Source organism: Astatotilapia calliptera, chromosome 18 (genome assembly GCF_900246225.1).
Source record: "Astatotilapia calliptera chromosome 18, fAstCal1.2, whole genome shotgun sequence".
NCBI classification, from domain to species: Eukaryota; Metazoa; Chordata; class Actinopteri; order Cichliformes; family Cichlidae; genus Astatotilapia; species Astatotilapia calliptera.
Window position 1 is genome coordinate 18,317,592 of NC_039319.1, and position 16,489 is coordinate 18,334,080.

General features: G+C 41.2%; 1 protein-coding gene across 4 annotated transcripts in view; it reads right to left on the reverse strand.

The window, feature by feature from the left end:
- per2 (period circadian clock 2) overlaps positions 1-13,519 on the reverse strand; it is a 32,250-nt gene extending 18,731 nt beyond the window's left edge. For 2 of the 4 annotated variants that reach the window (XM_026148679.1, XM_026148677.1), the window contains exons 1-2: positions 13,278-13,519; positions 5,791-6,356 (exon numbers count right to left, since the gene is read on the reverse strand). In XM_026148679.1, the coding sequence (XP_026004464.1) occupies positions 5,791-6,239 (449 nt within the window). In that variant the 5' untranslated portion in view covers positions 6,240-6,356; positions 13,278-13,519. Of the gene's footprint in view, positions 1-707; positions 1,627-5,790; positions 6,357-13,277 lie in introns of those variants that run through there. The other 2 variants (XM_026148678.1, XM_026148680.1) reach the window with 2 other exon arrangements.
- Positions 13,520-16,489: the final 2,970 nt, after the last annotated feature.

The window sequence follows — 16,489 nt, forward strand, 5'->3', positions numbered from 1 at the left end:
ACAACCCCAGTTTGGGCTTTCTGGGCCAAACTGAGCCAATCCTGTTTAAGGTTCAGAGTATTAATGGAAAAAGAAGTCACATTTCTGCAGCAGGTGTTAAAACAGATTTATCTGCATGTTTGTTTAAAATGTAACATAATGGTCCAAAACCACAGAACTGTATTTTCTACTATGTGCATACTGGCAAAAGTTAATTCAGATGAAATGTCAATTTTTAATCATTTCACCCTTTTATTACCAAAGAAAAGGATCTCAAAAGGCAGCAAAAAAGTAGTTGCTGAATAACTAACAGCCAAACTATTGTCAAAAATGACTAATTTAAATCTGGCCACCGTTAAATTAATTGTTTTAACAGGTCAAAGTCACAAACATAATCAAGTTTAGTGATTACAGATTAGGCAGCTGCAAAGAAGCAACTCACATGTTCTACTAGGTAAACTAACTGCTTGACAACTCAGTCCTGTGGCTTGGAGGAGATCAAAATAATGGCTTCAGTTACCGATCGGAAAGGGCAGCAAGGTAAAGTGATGAAAATATTACAAGTGTGGTGTCCACTTTAATGGATGATCATTTTTCTTTAGGTGGGTCTTTGCTGGGATGCAATGGTAAACACCATGTACTCTTAGTAACAGGTTGTAGTGGGTGGTGTTACCTCATACAGACTTATTTAAAACTACTACTTTCTGTACAGGCTTTGTTCTCCCTACCTTTTATGAGGTTTTCTTCCAGGTGTTCTGACCTCCTCCCACAGGCTAAACATTTTAGGCTAATTTGTGATTGTAAATTGGCTGTAGGTGTGAAAGTGAGCATGTGTGATTGTCTGGATCTCTGTGTTAGACCAGGGGAGTACCATGTCTCATCTCACTCAAAGTGATCTGGGACAGGCTCCAGATGAACACACAGTGAGAGGGAGAGACAGAGCAAACAGTATCCTGGCAAAGGCAGAGAGGAAGAAAGGGACAGAGAGCGAGAGAGGAGAAAGCAACCCAGAGGAAGCAGAGATCGTAACTTGGAGTATGGATCATTAAATTCCACAATTAACTTAAACTTCAACATGTTTATTATTAATTAGTTTTTGGGAGTGATTTAATGCCCACTGCCCATGGGTACAAAGAGACTGATATTAGTTTTCCTACAAACACTGGGGCATATTGGCATTTGTGTGCTAGTTTAGCTCACTGGGTAGAGCAGATGACCTATATTCTGTAAGGCTAACGCAGAGACCTTGGGTTGAATCTGCTATTTGCGGTGTCTTTTCTGGCTCTTTCTTCCAGCTTTTCTGTCCTTTCTCCACAGTCATATCTCAAAGAAGGCTAAAAAGTTCAAGATAAATATGTATAAACTGTCAAATATCAGTGGTGCACTGCACTGTATCCGCTATGCGATACTGACTCACCTGAACTATAACTCGGCAAGCTGCTATGAATAACCTCATCACTTGGCTAAGAATAGAAAACATATTATTTACAAAGAGTCTGTCCAAACACGATTAGAGCCCAATTCTGTCAAACATTGCCTTCGGAAATGCAACAGCTGGTTTTAGACTGTACAGAGTGACCATGCGTTAGTGTCGACACGCTGATTCACAATGTGGCTCTAACTCTGAGTTATTTCAATTAGTTAAAAAAAAAAAGAGGCTCAAAGAGACTTTAATTTTTACACTGTGCACCAGAGACAGGAGGTGATGATCAGGGTGAGGCGGTCTTGTTTAAACTGCAGAGCGACAAGTTTTTATGCGCATTTGAGAGACATAAATAACCCAGGGAAGCCATAACACAGGTAAGTTTACACTGCAGTGCGCTTAAAAACAGTGGCTCATTCTCTACGACGACTATAAAGCTATATGAACTATATGAATAGTGAGAAAAGACAACAAGAAATGTGACTTAAAATTTTGATTTTCTTTTTTAGGGAGTTGATTAAAATAGCAGTGTACGAGTGATATCCAGTTCTGGCACTACATGGTAATTATTTCTACAGAGGAGTATGCAGACGTGACGCACGTACTCCTACACAGAGAGTGATTGTAGGGATGCAATTTTCTATTCAAAGCCTTTTGTCAAACAGTTATTCATTCACTGATAGCTGTGCAGATTCTTTATATAGTTAAACTATTTACTCCAAAGAAATATATTTTAGACCCATTTCTGACTGACTTCCTCTTTGGAGTACTGATGGAAAGTAAATATCTTTACAAACGGAGATTTTTAACCTTTTTATGTCTAAAATCCTGCATACATACATGGAAACACCTGTCCACACTAAGCGATAAATACTTATAAAATATATCTTTTATATCTTTCATATTGGTGCATTTTGATACATGTCCTACACATTTGATGCACTGTGATCCAGAGTTGTTAAAGACTAAAACGTGAACCTGTTTCTTACTTTGGACTTTCCCTTCCTTCAAATCTGCGTGCTGGCTTATCTCTGTATGTCTGGTAGATATAAATCTCGACAGAAATGTTAAAAGCTGAAGAACTGGTGGCAGTCACCCACGCTCGCTAAAATGTGGGGCTGTTAACTGAGTTATATCAGCCGACAAAGATTTACTTTTTCTCAGAAGACATTTTGACTTGTCGCAGGAGAAAAAGGACAGGTGACATAACAGTGGCTCTTCTGGATTTGGCTGTACGAATAATTTCACACCTATGCTTTTAAAGGTCAAATGTCTGCTCCTACTCTAACACATATAACACTATTACTTGAAGTACATTCCCCTCCTTGCTTCACTCTCGAGCATCACAGGTGGATAAAGTGGGATATTAAAGGGGAAAATTGAAGGATACTCCTGCAGGTCTCACAACATGAAACTGTCTAACAGACCAGTGATGGACCTGAGCCTGGAGCTACAGGCTCAGAGAGAGTATAGTGTGTATTTATTCATTAACTGCTTTTACTTTTGTCCCCTTTTCATTAATTTTTTGCTTCAGTGTATTAGAAGCATGATTTGACTTGAGTTCTTACTCTTTACACAAAATATGGGGTGAAATACCAGCCACTTAAGTAGGTGCACATGATAACCTGCCTGTTCGTGCAAATATCTAATCAGCCAATCACCAGTTCAAAGCTTTAGACATGCAGACATGGTCAAGATAATCTGCAGAGGTTCAAAGCAAACATCACAAAGTGGAAAAAAGGTGTTGTAAGTGACTTTAAATGTGGCATGATTGTTAGTTAGGCTGGTCTGAGTATTACAGAAACTGCTGATCAGCTGGGATTTTTCCACACAATCATCTCTAGAGTTTACAGATAATGGTCAAAAAAGAGAAAATAATCAGTGAGCAGCAGATCTCTGAGTGAAAATTGTTGGTTGATGTCAGAGGACGGCTTCAGCAGATAGGAAGGCAACTATAACTCAAATAAGCACTCATTACCAAGGTATGAAGGCGAATGAATGCACAACACGCTGAACTTTGAAGCAGATTGGTTACAGCAGCAGGTTGCACTCCTGTCAGCTAAGAATGAGAAACTGAGACTCAAATTTGCACGAGGTCACCAAAATTGAACAGAAGGAAAACGACTCCCAGTCTGACAAGTCTCCATTTCTGCTGAGACATTCAGATGATTGGGCCATAATTTGGAGTAAACAAGTGAAACATGAAAGCATGGATCCATCCTGCCTTGTATCAGCGAATCAGGCTGCTGACGGTAAATTGTGGGGAATATTTCCTTGGTACACTTTTGGCTGCTTAGCATCAACTGAGTATCATTTAAATACCACAGCCAACCTGAATACACAAAGCTGAAATCATCTCACACTGGTTTCTTGAATGTAACAATAAGTTCACTGTACTCAAACGACGTCCACAATCACCAGATCTTAGTGCGATAGAGCACCTTTGGTAAGTTGGTATCCATATCATGGATGTGAGGCTGACAACTCTGCAGCAAATGTGTGATGCCGCCGTGTCACTAAGGACCAAAATGTCCAACCCTCTTTTGTCACTTAAATTTTGCTATTTAAATGAGGAAGGTGAATGAGAAAGAGCAACAGATGCAGGTAGCAAGGTACTAAACACAGAGAAAGACGGAGTATTTTTTAGATGCTGAGGGAAAAAAATAGCAAAAAAACTGGTACAAAAGGTTAAAAGTTCAAATAAAGAGAGCGGCGTGAGTAAGAAGAGGGAGGAAAAAAAAGTAATAGCATTTTTTGAGGGAGGGAGCTATTGCGTGCGAGGCGCATATGGACAGGAAGAGGAGCGGTTTTTAAACAAATAAAAAAAAAAACTCCATAGTGAAAAGATCAAGTGAGGTAAGCCAGTCAAGGCTGAAAGTGAGGCAGTATAACGTCAATGCCTTCCACTTGGCCGGCGCCACCCAGTAAACAAAGACAAACATTTTGTTGCCATAGAAATGTCAAGGAGCTGGCGAGCATGACACAACCCATCTGCTATAAAGAGACGGCCAGCATCCAGTTTTCCTACTGGAAGGAATGATCGTTTTTATTTTTTCCACTGCTGTAGTCATGCCTTGGGCAGGCTGCACTGCGTCTGAACATTTTTTAAATCATGATGAAGTCACGTCTGCACGTTTGTGGAGAGGCAGGGGATTTTAAATTTTTTTCGTACTTTAGTCATTTAAAGTTTTCTTTGAGAAATGCCGTAACCAACAACTCTTCAGATACTAAGGCTGTGATGTGACTGAACATTAAGTTAAACTTTAAGGTGTGCCGTGGACAGTAAGCAAACATTAACTCTCACTCAGAGTGAGAAAAGTGAACATTAGAACACATCTGTAAACATAAATCCAGAAAAACACACAGCATGCTACCCTTTAAATTCTCGTGAGGATCATCTTTAAACATAAAGCTGAAACCACCTCACAATTCATGAAAATAGCCTTTATAATTAAACACTAACCACACAGCATCACAGTACAAGTGTTTGCATTTCAACCTGTTTACTCCAGAACGAACAGAAGCGTGGAGCACATGGACGTATCTTACCAAAACATGTTTTTTGTGTGTCCTACATAGAAATCAGCTCATGTTTATCAAGTTGGATTCTTTTATAAAAAGTGCAAAAAACAGACACCAACTGCTCCTAGTATGACTCACTTCTATGCAATGTGAGCTGGCAATGAGATCTAGTTTAGGGAGTGAGAACATGTTTGCGGTGACACTAAATAATGTCAAATTAATCCTCATTTGGCAAAAGTCCCAACGTAACATTTTATGACAAACAGGATGTGTACAATTACATTTCAACTGGGCTTCTGGGGCGAAGAGCACGACAGCCATCACTGAAGCCTTGGTTCACTCACTCATCTACATGCATTAGCCAATGGGGGCGGATGCATCAGCTGCTGCTAACTGCATTTATTATGACTGTGACATGTTGATGGTCAATTTTTATGCCGATTGTTGTCACTCATTAGCAAAGGGCAAACGTAACTACGTAAGAGGAAAAAGGAAAAAGGAAAGAGCATAAATAACCCAGCACAGTTTTTCCCATGAGGAAAGCTGGTGTTATCTTCGGATTGGCATTTTTGGCATTTTCTTTTTTATCTAATGGGGTCTTGAAAAAACATTTATCAGCTGCTACGGTAATTTGTAAGCACAGACACAGACTGCTGTGATCATTCTTTTTGTTGAACTACCTGCAGATTCCCGAGATAGCAACCTCGGGTCTTGACCCCATTTATTATCTCCTACTGCTGGCTTGTCAGACCAGCCAAAGACTTGTCAAAGACGCAGTACTTTGGTTGATTGTCTGTATATGCTACTATGCAAAGACGAAGCGCAACCCTCATAATGGTTTTATCATTCCCACAACCACCACTGACCTCTTATTGCTCTCAGAGGATTCAAGCAGTGCCGAGTCCTTGCTGTTGCCGGTGGAGCTTCCCATCGACTCGTGGCCGTTGCTGTCGTTTCCATGACTTTCATTGCCGTGGCTTTCATTGCCGTGTGATTCGGTCCCACTCCCGCTCGATCCGCTACTCTTCATCTCCACATCCTCCTCGGGTAGTGACCGAGAGCGAGCGTTCTTGCGATGGTTGTCTGGTGAAGCGGGAGGGTCCTGATCGCTGCTGTCGCTGCCCTCAGAAGGGAGGCCCAGGTCAGGCCTACCTTGGCTGAAGGCACCCATACGGTGCAGCTGTGCCATGGAGCTGCACCCTGAGTCCCCCCTTGGGATAGAATTGCATGAAGTGGACGCTCTGCAACTCGAGGCTCCATCCTGATCTTCCAAACCTGGGAAGCAGTAGGGCTTGGAGTCTGAATCTTCTGACATCAGGAGATCTACACAGGCCTTGTTCCAGGTTAGTTTACTAGATGATAAAAAAAAACCCCAATTACCCCATTTTTACAAGGGTAATAGCCGAGGGAAATAAAGAAGAAGTGGACTGATCTGCGGAGAGAAAGAGAGTACACATGTTAGTAATGAAGTAAAACTTGTCCATTCCACATTTTATGACTGCATTATATGTAAATAAATGGGTAATATATGATGGAATGAAGTGATAGTGGAAAAAAAAACCCTGAGTCAACTAAGTTTTGATGTGCTATTATATTATTGTTAATGCCAACAGAAATTGAATTCAATAGATGCCTGGGTGAAGCAAGGTCAGTCAAACACATGCTTGCGAGATTGGTCAGGATTACTCCAAACCATACGCAATTTGCATTTAATTAGTCAAAACATAAAGAACCCACCAGCATTTCATTTGCAGACAACAACAACATATTTTTAGAAAGTCTTTGAGACACAAATCAATGCTGCGCCCATCATTCAAAAAGCTGTCTCGTCGTTGTCTGGTATGAAATCAGAGCACATTGTGCTCTTTGACCCCTGACCTGTGAAGAGCCCTGCAGATTCTTCTCTGATGTACTGTAAAAATGGCTCTGTGGTACAGACAGCGTGGCCTTTAAGAACAGCAGGCCTGTCCCATGTGAGCCCACCAACCCTTTCAAAGGATCTTTCACTCTGGGACACATGAAACGCCAGACAAGCTGAATGCCATCATACACTGCAGGCCAACAGTGAAGGGGCTTTGGCCTGTTTTCTGTGGTTTTTTGACAAACTGTGCAAAATCTGTGCTCTTTTAAATAATGATGCAGTACAAAAGCCAGATTCCCAAATACTGGTGGTTGGAATTACTTCTGGTTACAGTAAGTGACGCAGAGCTCGGTGAGAACATCAACAGTGTCGTGTTTGGAGTAAACAAGAAAAAGGCCATGGTGATGGCTATGATCAGAAGAAGCGGCTAAAAGTTTTTTCCCTCAACAGGCCGTTTCTGGAAATTGATTTATCAGCAGCGAAACTCTTTCTAAAGGGCAGCACTTTGAATCACAGCTAAAGACTGGAAATTTACAAGAGAATTTGCACAGTCAAATCAGTCAGGTGAGAACCTTTGTGAGAGTCACGTGTATGACATGTGCAAGACCAAATGGTATAAAAGGCAGATTAAAAAGGCAGTATGTGCTGCTTCACTCTGTAATGATACAGAATTAAACTAATTACGCACAGTGATGCAGTGTAACCCATGGTTTGTATGATTGCTTTGGTGTGCAAGTACTTTTCACTAAACTAAGTTCAAATATTGTTTTTTTTTTCCTTTTAGTCAAAGAAAGATGAATGTTCCCAAAACATATATTCAAACTTGAGATTTACAGTCATTCAAATAAAATCTTATCAGTCACTCAGTTCTGTTTCTGGGCAGCATGTTGAAGTTAAAGCCACACTGTGCCCGTGTTTAACCTCTAGTCTTGGATGCCTTCCAGGAATAATCTCCCTCGTCACTAGAATGCCTTTCCCCAGCCGTGCAATGGAAAATGTCTATATTCTCCTCAGCCTGAAGACACACGGCAGCTCTATGCCCTCCTTAAGTCACTAAGCCCGGAAGCAGAAGTGGATTTAGCCTCACAGAGTTAGCTTTTCAACGTCAAGCCCATAGAAGTGCAACGACTTTTACGTAGGCAGGTGTTTGGATGTCACTAATGTTTGTTGTCTATTGATCTGGTAATAACCTGTTTGAAAGGTGTGTGTGTGTACAGTATGTGACAAAAAAGTTGCTGGCTTGACAAAAATGTGTTTTTCATGTTGTTTCTGATGGGTTTTTAAAACTGCAGATTTGTCCTACTTTCTACTCACGTTGCACCTGATCGATAAGTTCGACCATCATCTGTTTGTCTTTTACTTAAAATAGAACACAGGTCAAATTAGACAGAATGACTGACAAGAATTGAGCAAGCGCAGAGGGATTTGATACTTTTCTTAAAGCACGATACAACTAAAAACACAAGGACCACACAAGCAGCGCGACTCAGTTTCTCAAATTCACACAAAAATATTATTAAAGATACAAAAAAAAGAAAAGAAAACAGAAAAATTTGGCTCATTGAGCAGTTTAGAGTTCAAGGCGAAGGTTGCAACACTGACCTCTTGACTTTGCATTAAAAACGTTATCACTTACTAAACTTTTATTGCATGTGTGCACGTGATTGTCTGCAAATCGGGCTGGCCCATCGATTGCGCAACATCACACAGTCATCCTTACTTTGTCAAGGGTACTGAGGTATTTGCATTAATAATGAGCAGCTCTGTTGGCCTTTTCAAATGGCAGAAAGCAGTTGGCAGTCAGCAGCCTGCATATCCCTGACATGCTGTGAAGTAGGCATATTCTCTCTGTGAACTGGGTCAACGTACAGCCAAATAATAGGGACAATTAAGGGACAAGTGAGCAACTTGTGTTGTAGTTTTTAGACTGCTTGGCAAGCTTAACTGGAGCAGTGAGTTTGGCAATGACTTGTCATCGCTGCAAAGTGAGATGAGCTTTGTGGCTTTTTTTCAGTCTTTCCTTTCACACAAAAAGTCCATCATGATGCACAGCGGACATTATAAATGAAAGAGTTTGTTAAACCCAACATAGTGTACATACTGAACATTCTTCACTGACCGCTGACCAGTTCGTTTTAGTTAAATGGATGGGGTTTTTTGCAGGCGCTGCTGCAGAAGCAAAAAATGCAAAAGCAAGTCTGGTCCAAAGTTGAAGAGCTGACTGGCAATGTTTCTAACAGTCACAAAGTCCAGGAGTTCGCACTGGTTGCCAACTACCTACCAAACATTGACCTCTATCGCTCATTATCATGCCAGTTGGCTCAATACCAGCAGACAGTCGGTTGAGAAAGATACTAAGAGAGACGGTTACCAAACACGAGCAGGATCAGATACTTAGAAAAGCTAAGAGAGAGAAAGTTCATCCATCCTCAAAAATATTCTCCTTGGACTAGATGGACTGCTTTAACTGTCTGTTCTTCACTTTGTTAGGTATTCAACTGCTTCTTAATGCAAATATCTAATCAGCCAATAACATAAGAGAAGTTCGATGCATACCGGCGTGTCGACATCGTCAAGACAACCTGCTGAAGTTCAAACTGAGCATCAGAATTGGGGAGCAAAGGTGATTTAAGTGACTTTGAGCATAACACATTGTTGGCGCCAGACTGACTGCTCAAGGATTTGCAGATAGTGGTCAAAAAGCAGACAGTTTCCAGTGAGCTGCAGTTATCTGGGTGAAAATACCTTGCTGATGCCAAAGCTCAGAGGGAAATGGCCAGACTGCTTTGAGCTGGTTTGGAAGGCAACAGTAGCTCAAATAACAACTTGTTACAACCAAAGTATACAGAAGAGTAGTCATGAAGTCAATGGGCTACAGCAGCAGAAGAGCACACTGAACACCACTCCTGTCATCTAAGAGCAGAAACTGAGGTGGTGGTGTAAAGAATGTGAAAGCATTTTTGTTTTTGTTTGCTTTTTGGATCAAGGCCCCCATAAAATACACTCCATCAAATTCTTATTTGGATGGAAGGCTAAGAATGTGAACAGAGACCTGTCACATGTCTGAAAGTAGGCTACATAGTACATGATGGTCCAGCAATGACAATCCAAGCTACTCTGGCAACACTGAGAAGTTTATGTAATTTATTGCTCTACACTACACTATTTTGTTTATGGAAGCTGAGGACTTACTCAAAATAGATCCCCCTCTCTAATTTTTATTTGCGTAAAAGACAATTAACAAGAAAGAGTCAATAAACCCATGCAATAAAAGTCATTAACGGTGGTTCATTTTCAGCATTTACTCTTGGCCTACCACCTGTTAATCGTTTCTCAAAAAAGCCCATGGATGTCCGTTTCTTCTCTGTAGTCAAGGTTACCCGAGGCCACTTCAGCATCTTTGATTGTTCCTTTTTTCCTGTCATTAACTGGGTCTTTTCCATCCAGTTGAGCTGCCAAGGAAGCAGAGGAGAGAACGAAATGGATTTCCTGTTGCCCATTAAGAAACTAATCATCATTTTTAACTGGGTAAGCTCGCAGGGACCTTGACTCATACTCGTCCCTCACGTGACATTTGTGCAGGGTTATCTTTTGGTTATCTTTCACCAGCTTTGCATAATCAATACACACAGGCAGTGACACTATTAAGCGTGAGTTACAATGCAGTTCTTGTCAAAGGAAGCGGTCAGGAAGCCTTTATATCCTCCACTGAGGTAAGCAGACGAGGTAACAGGTGACAAACAAGGTAAGATCAGAAACATAACGCAATTACAGCCTCTGTATTAGCAAATCTTCGCCAACACTTTCAATCCATTTAATGCAATCAGATTCTTCCGGGAACACGATGCTCACTTGGCCTTTCTGAATCTTCAAGGACAAAATGTCCCATTTAGAGCTTAAAACATTAAAACTAAGGTTGTAATTAAGGTGGCAAATTAAGATTTGATTACATGTGTTCAGCCCCCTGAATCTATTCATCGCTCTAGTCGTCACCGCAGTTTTCCTAGACGGCTGGAAAAACAGACTGTCTGCAACATATTTCCAGATAACCTTGGTCCTTCTTAGAGTTTTTTTCTGTTTTGTTGCTGGTCTTATTCAGAGTTACCAGAAATATTAAAACCTCCTGCTGCTGACTTAAAAAAAAAACCAACAGACTCATTGTTTAAAAAGTCAAAACTCTTCCAACCTGAGATCCTAACAATAAGACTTAATAAGATCCACTATGTTAGGTACAAATGTCACCGTACTGGTAATACACTGTGAGTACCAGCTGACTTCCAGATGTTTTAACTGCTACCTATACAGGAACCTGAGATTATATCATAATAACTCTCACCAAAAAAAACAAACCATATTACCCATTCCTTACTGCATATTGCATGCTAGACTTGAAATTGAATATGAAAAAGTCCATAAGATCAAAAATGCTCTAGCTTTACAAACAGCTCCATATCAAGCTGTAATTTTATTTCATAACATTCATTGATACTCTGTGCCATCTGCTCACTACGTTCCCCTTCGTGTGATTTTTATGTAATTCATCTTTTCTAGGGGAAATAACCAGCACCAGATTACACAACTGTGCCAAATGAAAGACGTTCTAAGGATTCATTCATAATTAATCTTTACACACCACAACTGCATAATTAATATGTTTATTACACTTTAATTGGACTCAAAACAACTCGTATAACTGCACAGAAGTAGCTGCAGATTTATGTGCATCGTGCAGAAGGAGTCCATTACATTTCCATTATTATCACACAGGCAGTGTTTCTCAAAGTGTTTCTGGCACTCTGCCCCCCTCATGATGTCTGAGAACCTCATATTCATGGGGTTGCCCTTGAAACAATGATGCAATAATGACTTTAGAAGCTTAATATAAAAAATAAACACCACTTCAAGATATTTGTCCAATGATTTGTTTTTGTAGGCAAAGTTCTTACACCATCATTTGTGTTACCACAAAATTTAACTGCATGTTTAAATTAGCAGATGGAGGCTGAAAAGCCTAATTTATAAACTACCTATAAGTACTAAAAGAGAGGCTAAAGGATTTAGTCTCAAGGAGTCTGAAGTCTTATGGATTTAATGTGGGGGTTTCCACCAGTGTGTGAATGGTGTGTCTTGCACACTTTAATATGATGGTATGTTTTTACTTTAGCGTCTCAGTTCTTACATGCATGCAAAAAGGTGCAAAACAATGACTTGTATGCACCATGACTCCACTCACGTGCAGACATGACTGCAGTCGCTCTTTGGGATTATTTCATAATTCCCTGACCTACATCTCCTTGATGACAGCTCAAAAACTTGCGGTAAATAAGACTCGTAGTGCGCGCGCGCACACCTGCAGAGACCACCTAAGACTTTCTTTGCTGTAGACCACCAGAGTCCAAGCAGAAAATTCCAACTATTTTCAGCACGACTGCATCAAAACTGCTGCACGTTTGCTTTGGCACCTTTCCCTTAGACTGTCCTACAGCACTGTGTGCTTTAAGATGTTTTTAACTATTTATCATAACAATAAACTCCGAGTGACATATGGTTAAAAAAAAGAGAAAGAAATCTGCAAATTCATCTCCTGCTCCACTGCGATTGTGGGCAGGGAGTGCTGTGCCAAGGCAACCGTTCTTATTGCAACAGTAAAACAAAAATGCATAAATGAGATCTCCACTGAGCCCTATTTGCGTCACTCATCTTTCTCCTCCCTCCTCAGTCACAAAGGGCAAGGTGAATACACCCAAATTAAGCCTTCCACGCAGACACTTCTTCCATTAATTATGATCCACATTTGCATGCCGCATTTTGACTTGTCTTTATCCTCTTTTAGCAAAATTAAAAATCAGCATTTACTTTGTTTTTTCTCCAGTCTCCCTTGTAAGGACTTCTGTTGCTGCTGCTGCTGTTGAAGATGAATGAATGCTTTCATATAAGGATTGTCTCACTGTAGCGAATACCAGCAGCCTGACTCTGCCTATTCAGAAAAGCGTGGCGCACAGCCCAGAGGTTTTCTAATAGGAACTGCGTGTGAACTTCTGCCATGTGCTGCTGCAGTAGCCTCTTTATGTAAGTCGTCAGGAGTTTTCATGTGTCAGTGACACTACAAACAGTGCGCCATATGCGACTCTGCCATCGCTGCCCTATGCATCTCCGCCGCTGTGAAATACCTGCCAGATTAAACCCTTATGTTAAAGGTCCTCTGAGCGCAGGCCACCACCGGTATTTCACCTTAAAGTGCGGCGAGTTTCGTTCCGCTCCCGCTGTTACATAGGCACAGCTGGTGTCCCGTTGGAGTCTCCTGACCCCCACGGCAACACACATTTATGCAACTTTCACCTCCCGCGATCCCACAGCAGAGCCTTTTTACACATTCAGAGCACAGCTGGATAAAAGTGGAGTCGGCTTCACCCCTACACGTTCTACAACCCGGAGAAGCGCTGCAGCGTCTTACGCACCAAAGAAAGATAGAAAAGAGAAACTCCCACCAACCTGACAGAAGGCTGATCGTCTTTAGCTCCGGGTGTCTCCGGGAAATAAAGGCTGGCCTCTGGTGTAGTTCTGCGGTTGGATCCGTGCTGCGATGATTAGCGGGTCCCGACAGCCCTGCGTTCGTCTCTCAGCGATGCCCTCTACCCCGTCCTGATTCCCACTCACACCGGGACTCTGCCCTGGATCTCCAGCGCTGGCAGTGACCTCATTTCGACAGCCATCCTCCAGCTCCTTCGCTCATTGGCCCACGAACCTGTCGGTCTCTACGTCACGGCGCTCGCATCGAATCAGCGCCAGCCGCCCCCTCACGGGCGGGGCTCCAACCGCCGCTCCGCACTGTGATTGGTCCCCCCTTATGCCACTCCTTTTATATAAGTGTGTCACCGCTTTCACGTGGAAACCCACGGCTACTGCCGGCGTGAGAGAAGCGAGAGCAAATCACTACGACGCAGCTGCCGGTGAATGAAGCAGTGGCGATGGTTGGCTCACAGCGGCTCAGAGCGGCCGACTGTTATCTAAACGGTTATACAAGTGTGCGTATGACCAATGTGGCTGAAGTGCGCAGTCATTCGCCTAAGCAGAAAAGTTCCTTGACTCTCCTAAAATAATGTGATATAACCCAAGGTCTCATTGATCGCGGCTGTTACCTAATTACAGTCACCCTTACATAAAAAAGTGGGAACTTGTCGCTGAAGCTGCTTCTAAGATATATCGTAACACAGAACTGTGCAAAATCATCTGACGATGACGTATCAAGATATAAAGGCAGGTTTTGTTCTTTTTTTGTATTTGTTTGTTTTTGTTTTTCCTGTTTGCAGACTAGTCACATAACTCAAGCAGTAAAATTAAATAATAAATGATAATTATATTTTGGTGTGACCACCGTTCCTCTCAGAGTTGTCGTTCCTTCAGGTAGGCATACACACAGGTCTCTTCACTTCTGTCTCTTCATATAATGACAGGATGATGTTGAGGTCAGGGCTCTTTGGGGAGGCACACTCTCTGCAGGACGACCTGTCCCTCTTGTGGCTGAATGTAGGTTTTTTCTGCCTTTTTAAAAAATTTTTTTTTTAGATATCGTGGACTTGGATACTGAGCTATAGGGGGAAAAAAAGAAAAAGAAAAAAATAATAATAAAAGAACAACAACAACAACAACAACAACAACAACAACAACAACAACAACAATAATAATAATAATAATAATAATAAAAAAAAAAAAATAATAATAATAATAATAATAATAATATGGTTGTCTGTCCCTGTGTGTTGGCCCTGCGACAGACTGGCGACCTGTCCAGGGTGTACCCTGCTTCTCGCCCTATGACAGCTGGGATAGGCTCCAGCGCCCCCCGCGACCCTGAAAAGGATAAGCGGAAGCGAATGGGTGGATGGAATAATAATAATAATAATAATAATAATAATAATAATAATAATAATAATAATAATAATAATAATAAGTGTTGAGGTGGCTCAGGAGATAGGGCAGGTCACCTATTAAGCTGAAGGCTGGGGGTTCACTCCTTGTCTTCTCCAGTGCCAAATATCCTTGAGCAACATACTAACTCCAAGTCTCTCTCTGATGTGAATTTGTATGAATGGTAGATAGAAAGCATAGAAACAAGGGAATGTGGCATGATTTATATAAAAAAGTGCTTTGTGTGCTCAGTTAGAATAGAACAGTGCTATATAGGAACCAGTTTATTTCTTATTTAATAATAATGCACCTAAACATTTTACAAGTCCTCATTTTTCACCAGCCATTTTATTAGATACACCCATTCAACTGCTTGTTAACATAAGTATCTCAGTCATGCAACTGAGCACATTTAAAGCATGTGGACATGTTCAGGATGACCTGCTGAAGTTCAAACTGAGCATCAGAATGTGGAAGAAAGGTGATCTAAGTGACTTTTAAACATGGGATGGTTGCTGGCAGCAGATGACCTACTCTAAGTATTTCAGAAACTCTGATTTTCCTGGTTTTTTTCCACACATCCCTAGGGTTTACAGAGAATGGTGTGAAAAAGAGAACATTTCCAGTGAGTGGCAGCTGCGTGAAAATTTCCTGCTGATGTCAGAGGTTAGAGAGGAATAGCCAGACTGCTACAAGTTGACAGGAAGGCAACAGAAACTCAAGCACAGACATGTTAGAACCAAAGTATGCAGAAGAGCATTCTCTGAATGAACAGCATGTCCAGCCTTGAAGCAGATGGACTAAAGCAGCAGAAGTCTGGGTCTGCTGTCTGGGTCTTCTGTCAGCTATGAACAAGAAACTGAGGCTACACGTCACAAAACAGAAGACTGGAAAAACATTGGTGATCTCGATTTCTGATGCAACAGCCAGACGAAGAATAGTATGAACATTCAGAATTTGGCATAAGCAACATGAAAACATGGACCCATCCTGCTTTGTATCACTGATTCAGACTGGTAGTGGTGTGATGGTGTGTGGGATGCACTCTACAGCCAATCTGCGTATTGTCGTTAACCATCTTTTGATGGCTACTTCCAACAGGTAGCACACCATGTCACAAAGCTCAACACATCTAAAACTGGTTTATTTAATATGACAGTCATATCCAACAGATCACCTTTAGGATAAGTAGGAACAGGAAATTAATCTCTTGGATGTGCAGCAAACAAATCTGCAGCAACTGAGTGGCGCTATCACATCTTTATGAATCAAAATCTCTGAGGAATGTTCCAGCAACCATAGGAAATCTGCACCATCAAGAAATGGGGATTTTCTGGAGGTAAAAGGAGGTCCAGCCCAGTACTAGAAAGGTGAACAAACTGGTGGTACGTGTAGCTTGTACTCATGCTGAAAAGACTCTTGTAAATAAAGTATATCTATATACTGGTTCTTACATAGTAATTAGTCCATTATACAGCAAGACATGATTCAAATTTTACATACATAAATGCATAAAATGTTCATATTGCCCAGTAACAACTCTTAGCACAGTCAGGAGGAAGCAATTCAAAATCATCAAAGTAAAAATGTCCCTTCAGGGGTCTCTTTTGTACATCGCTTGTGGTTGTTGACTTGTCTTTTGCCCCAAAGTCTTAGTGGTCGAGACCAACATTCATGTTTACCCTTCGCTTTTGCTCCAGTTACATTATAATTTATAATTTAAATTAAATCCTTACAGTTAAACACATTTTGTGGTTGTGTTGATGCTTGCACTGTGATATTATTTCTTCCTGTTC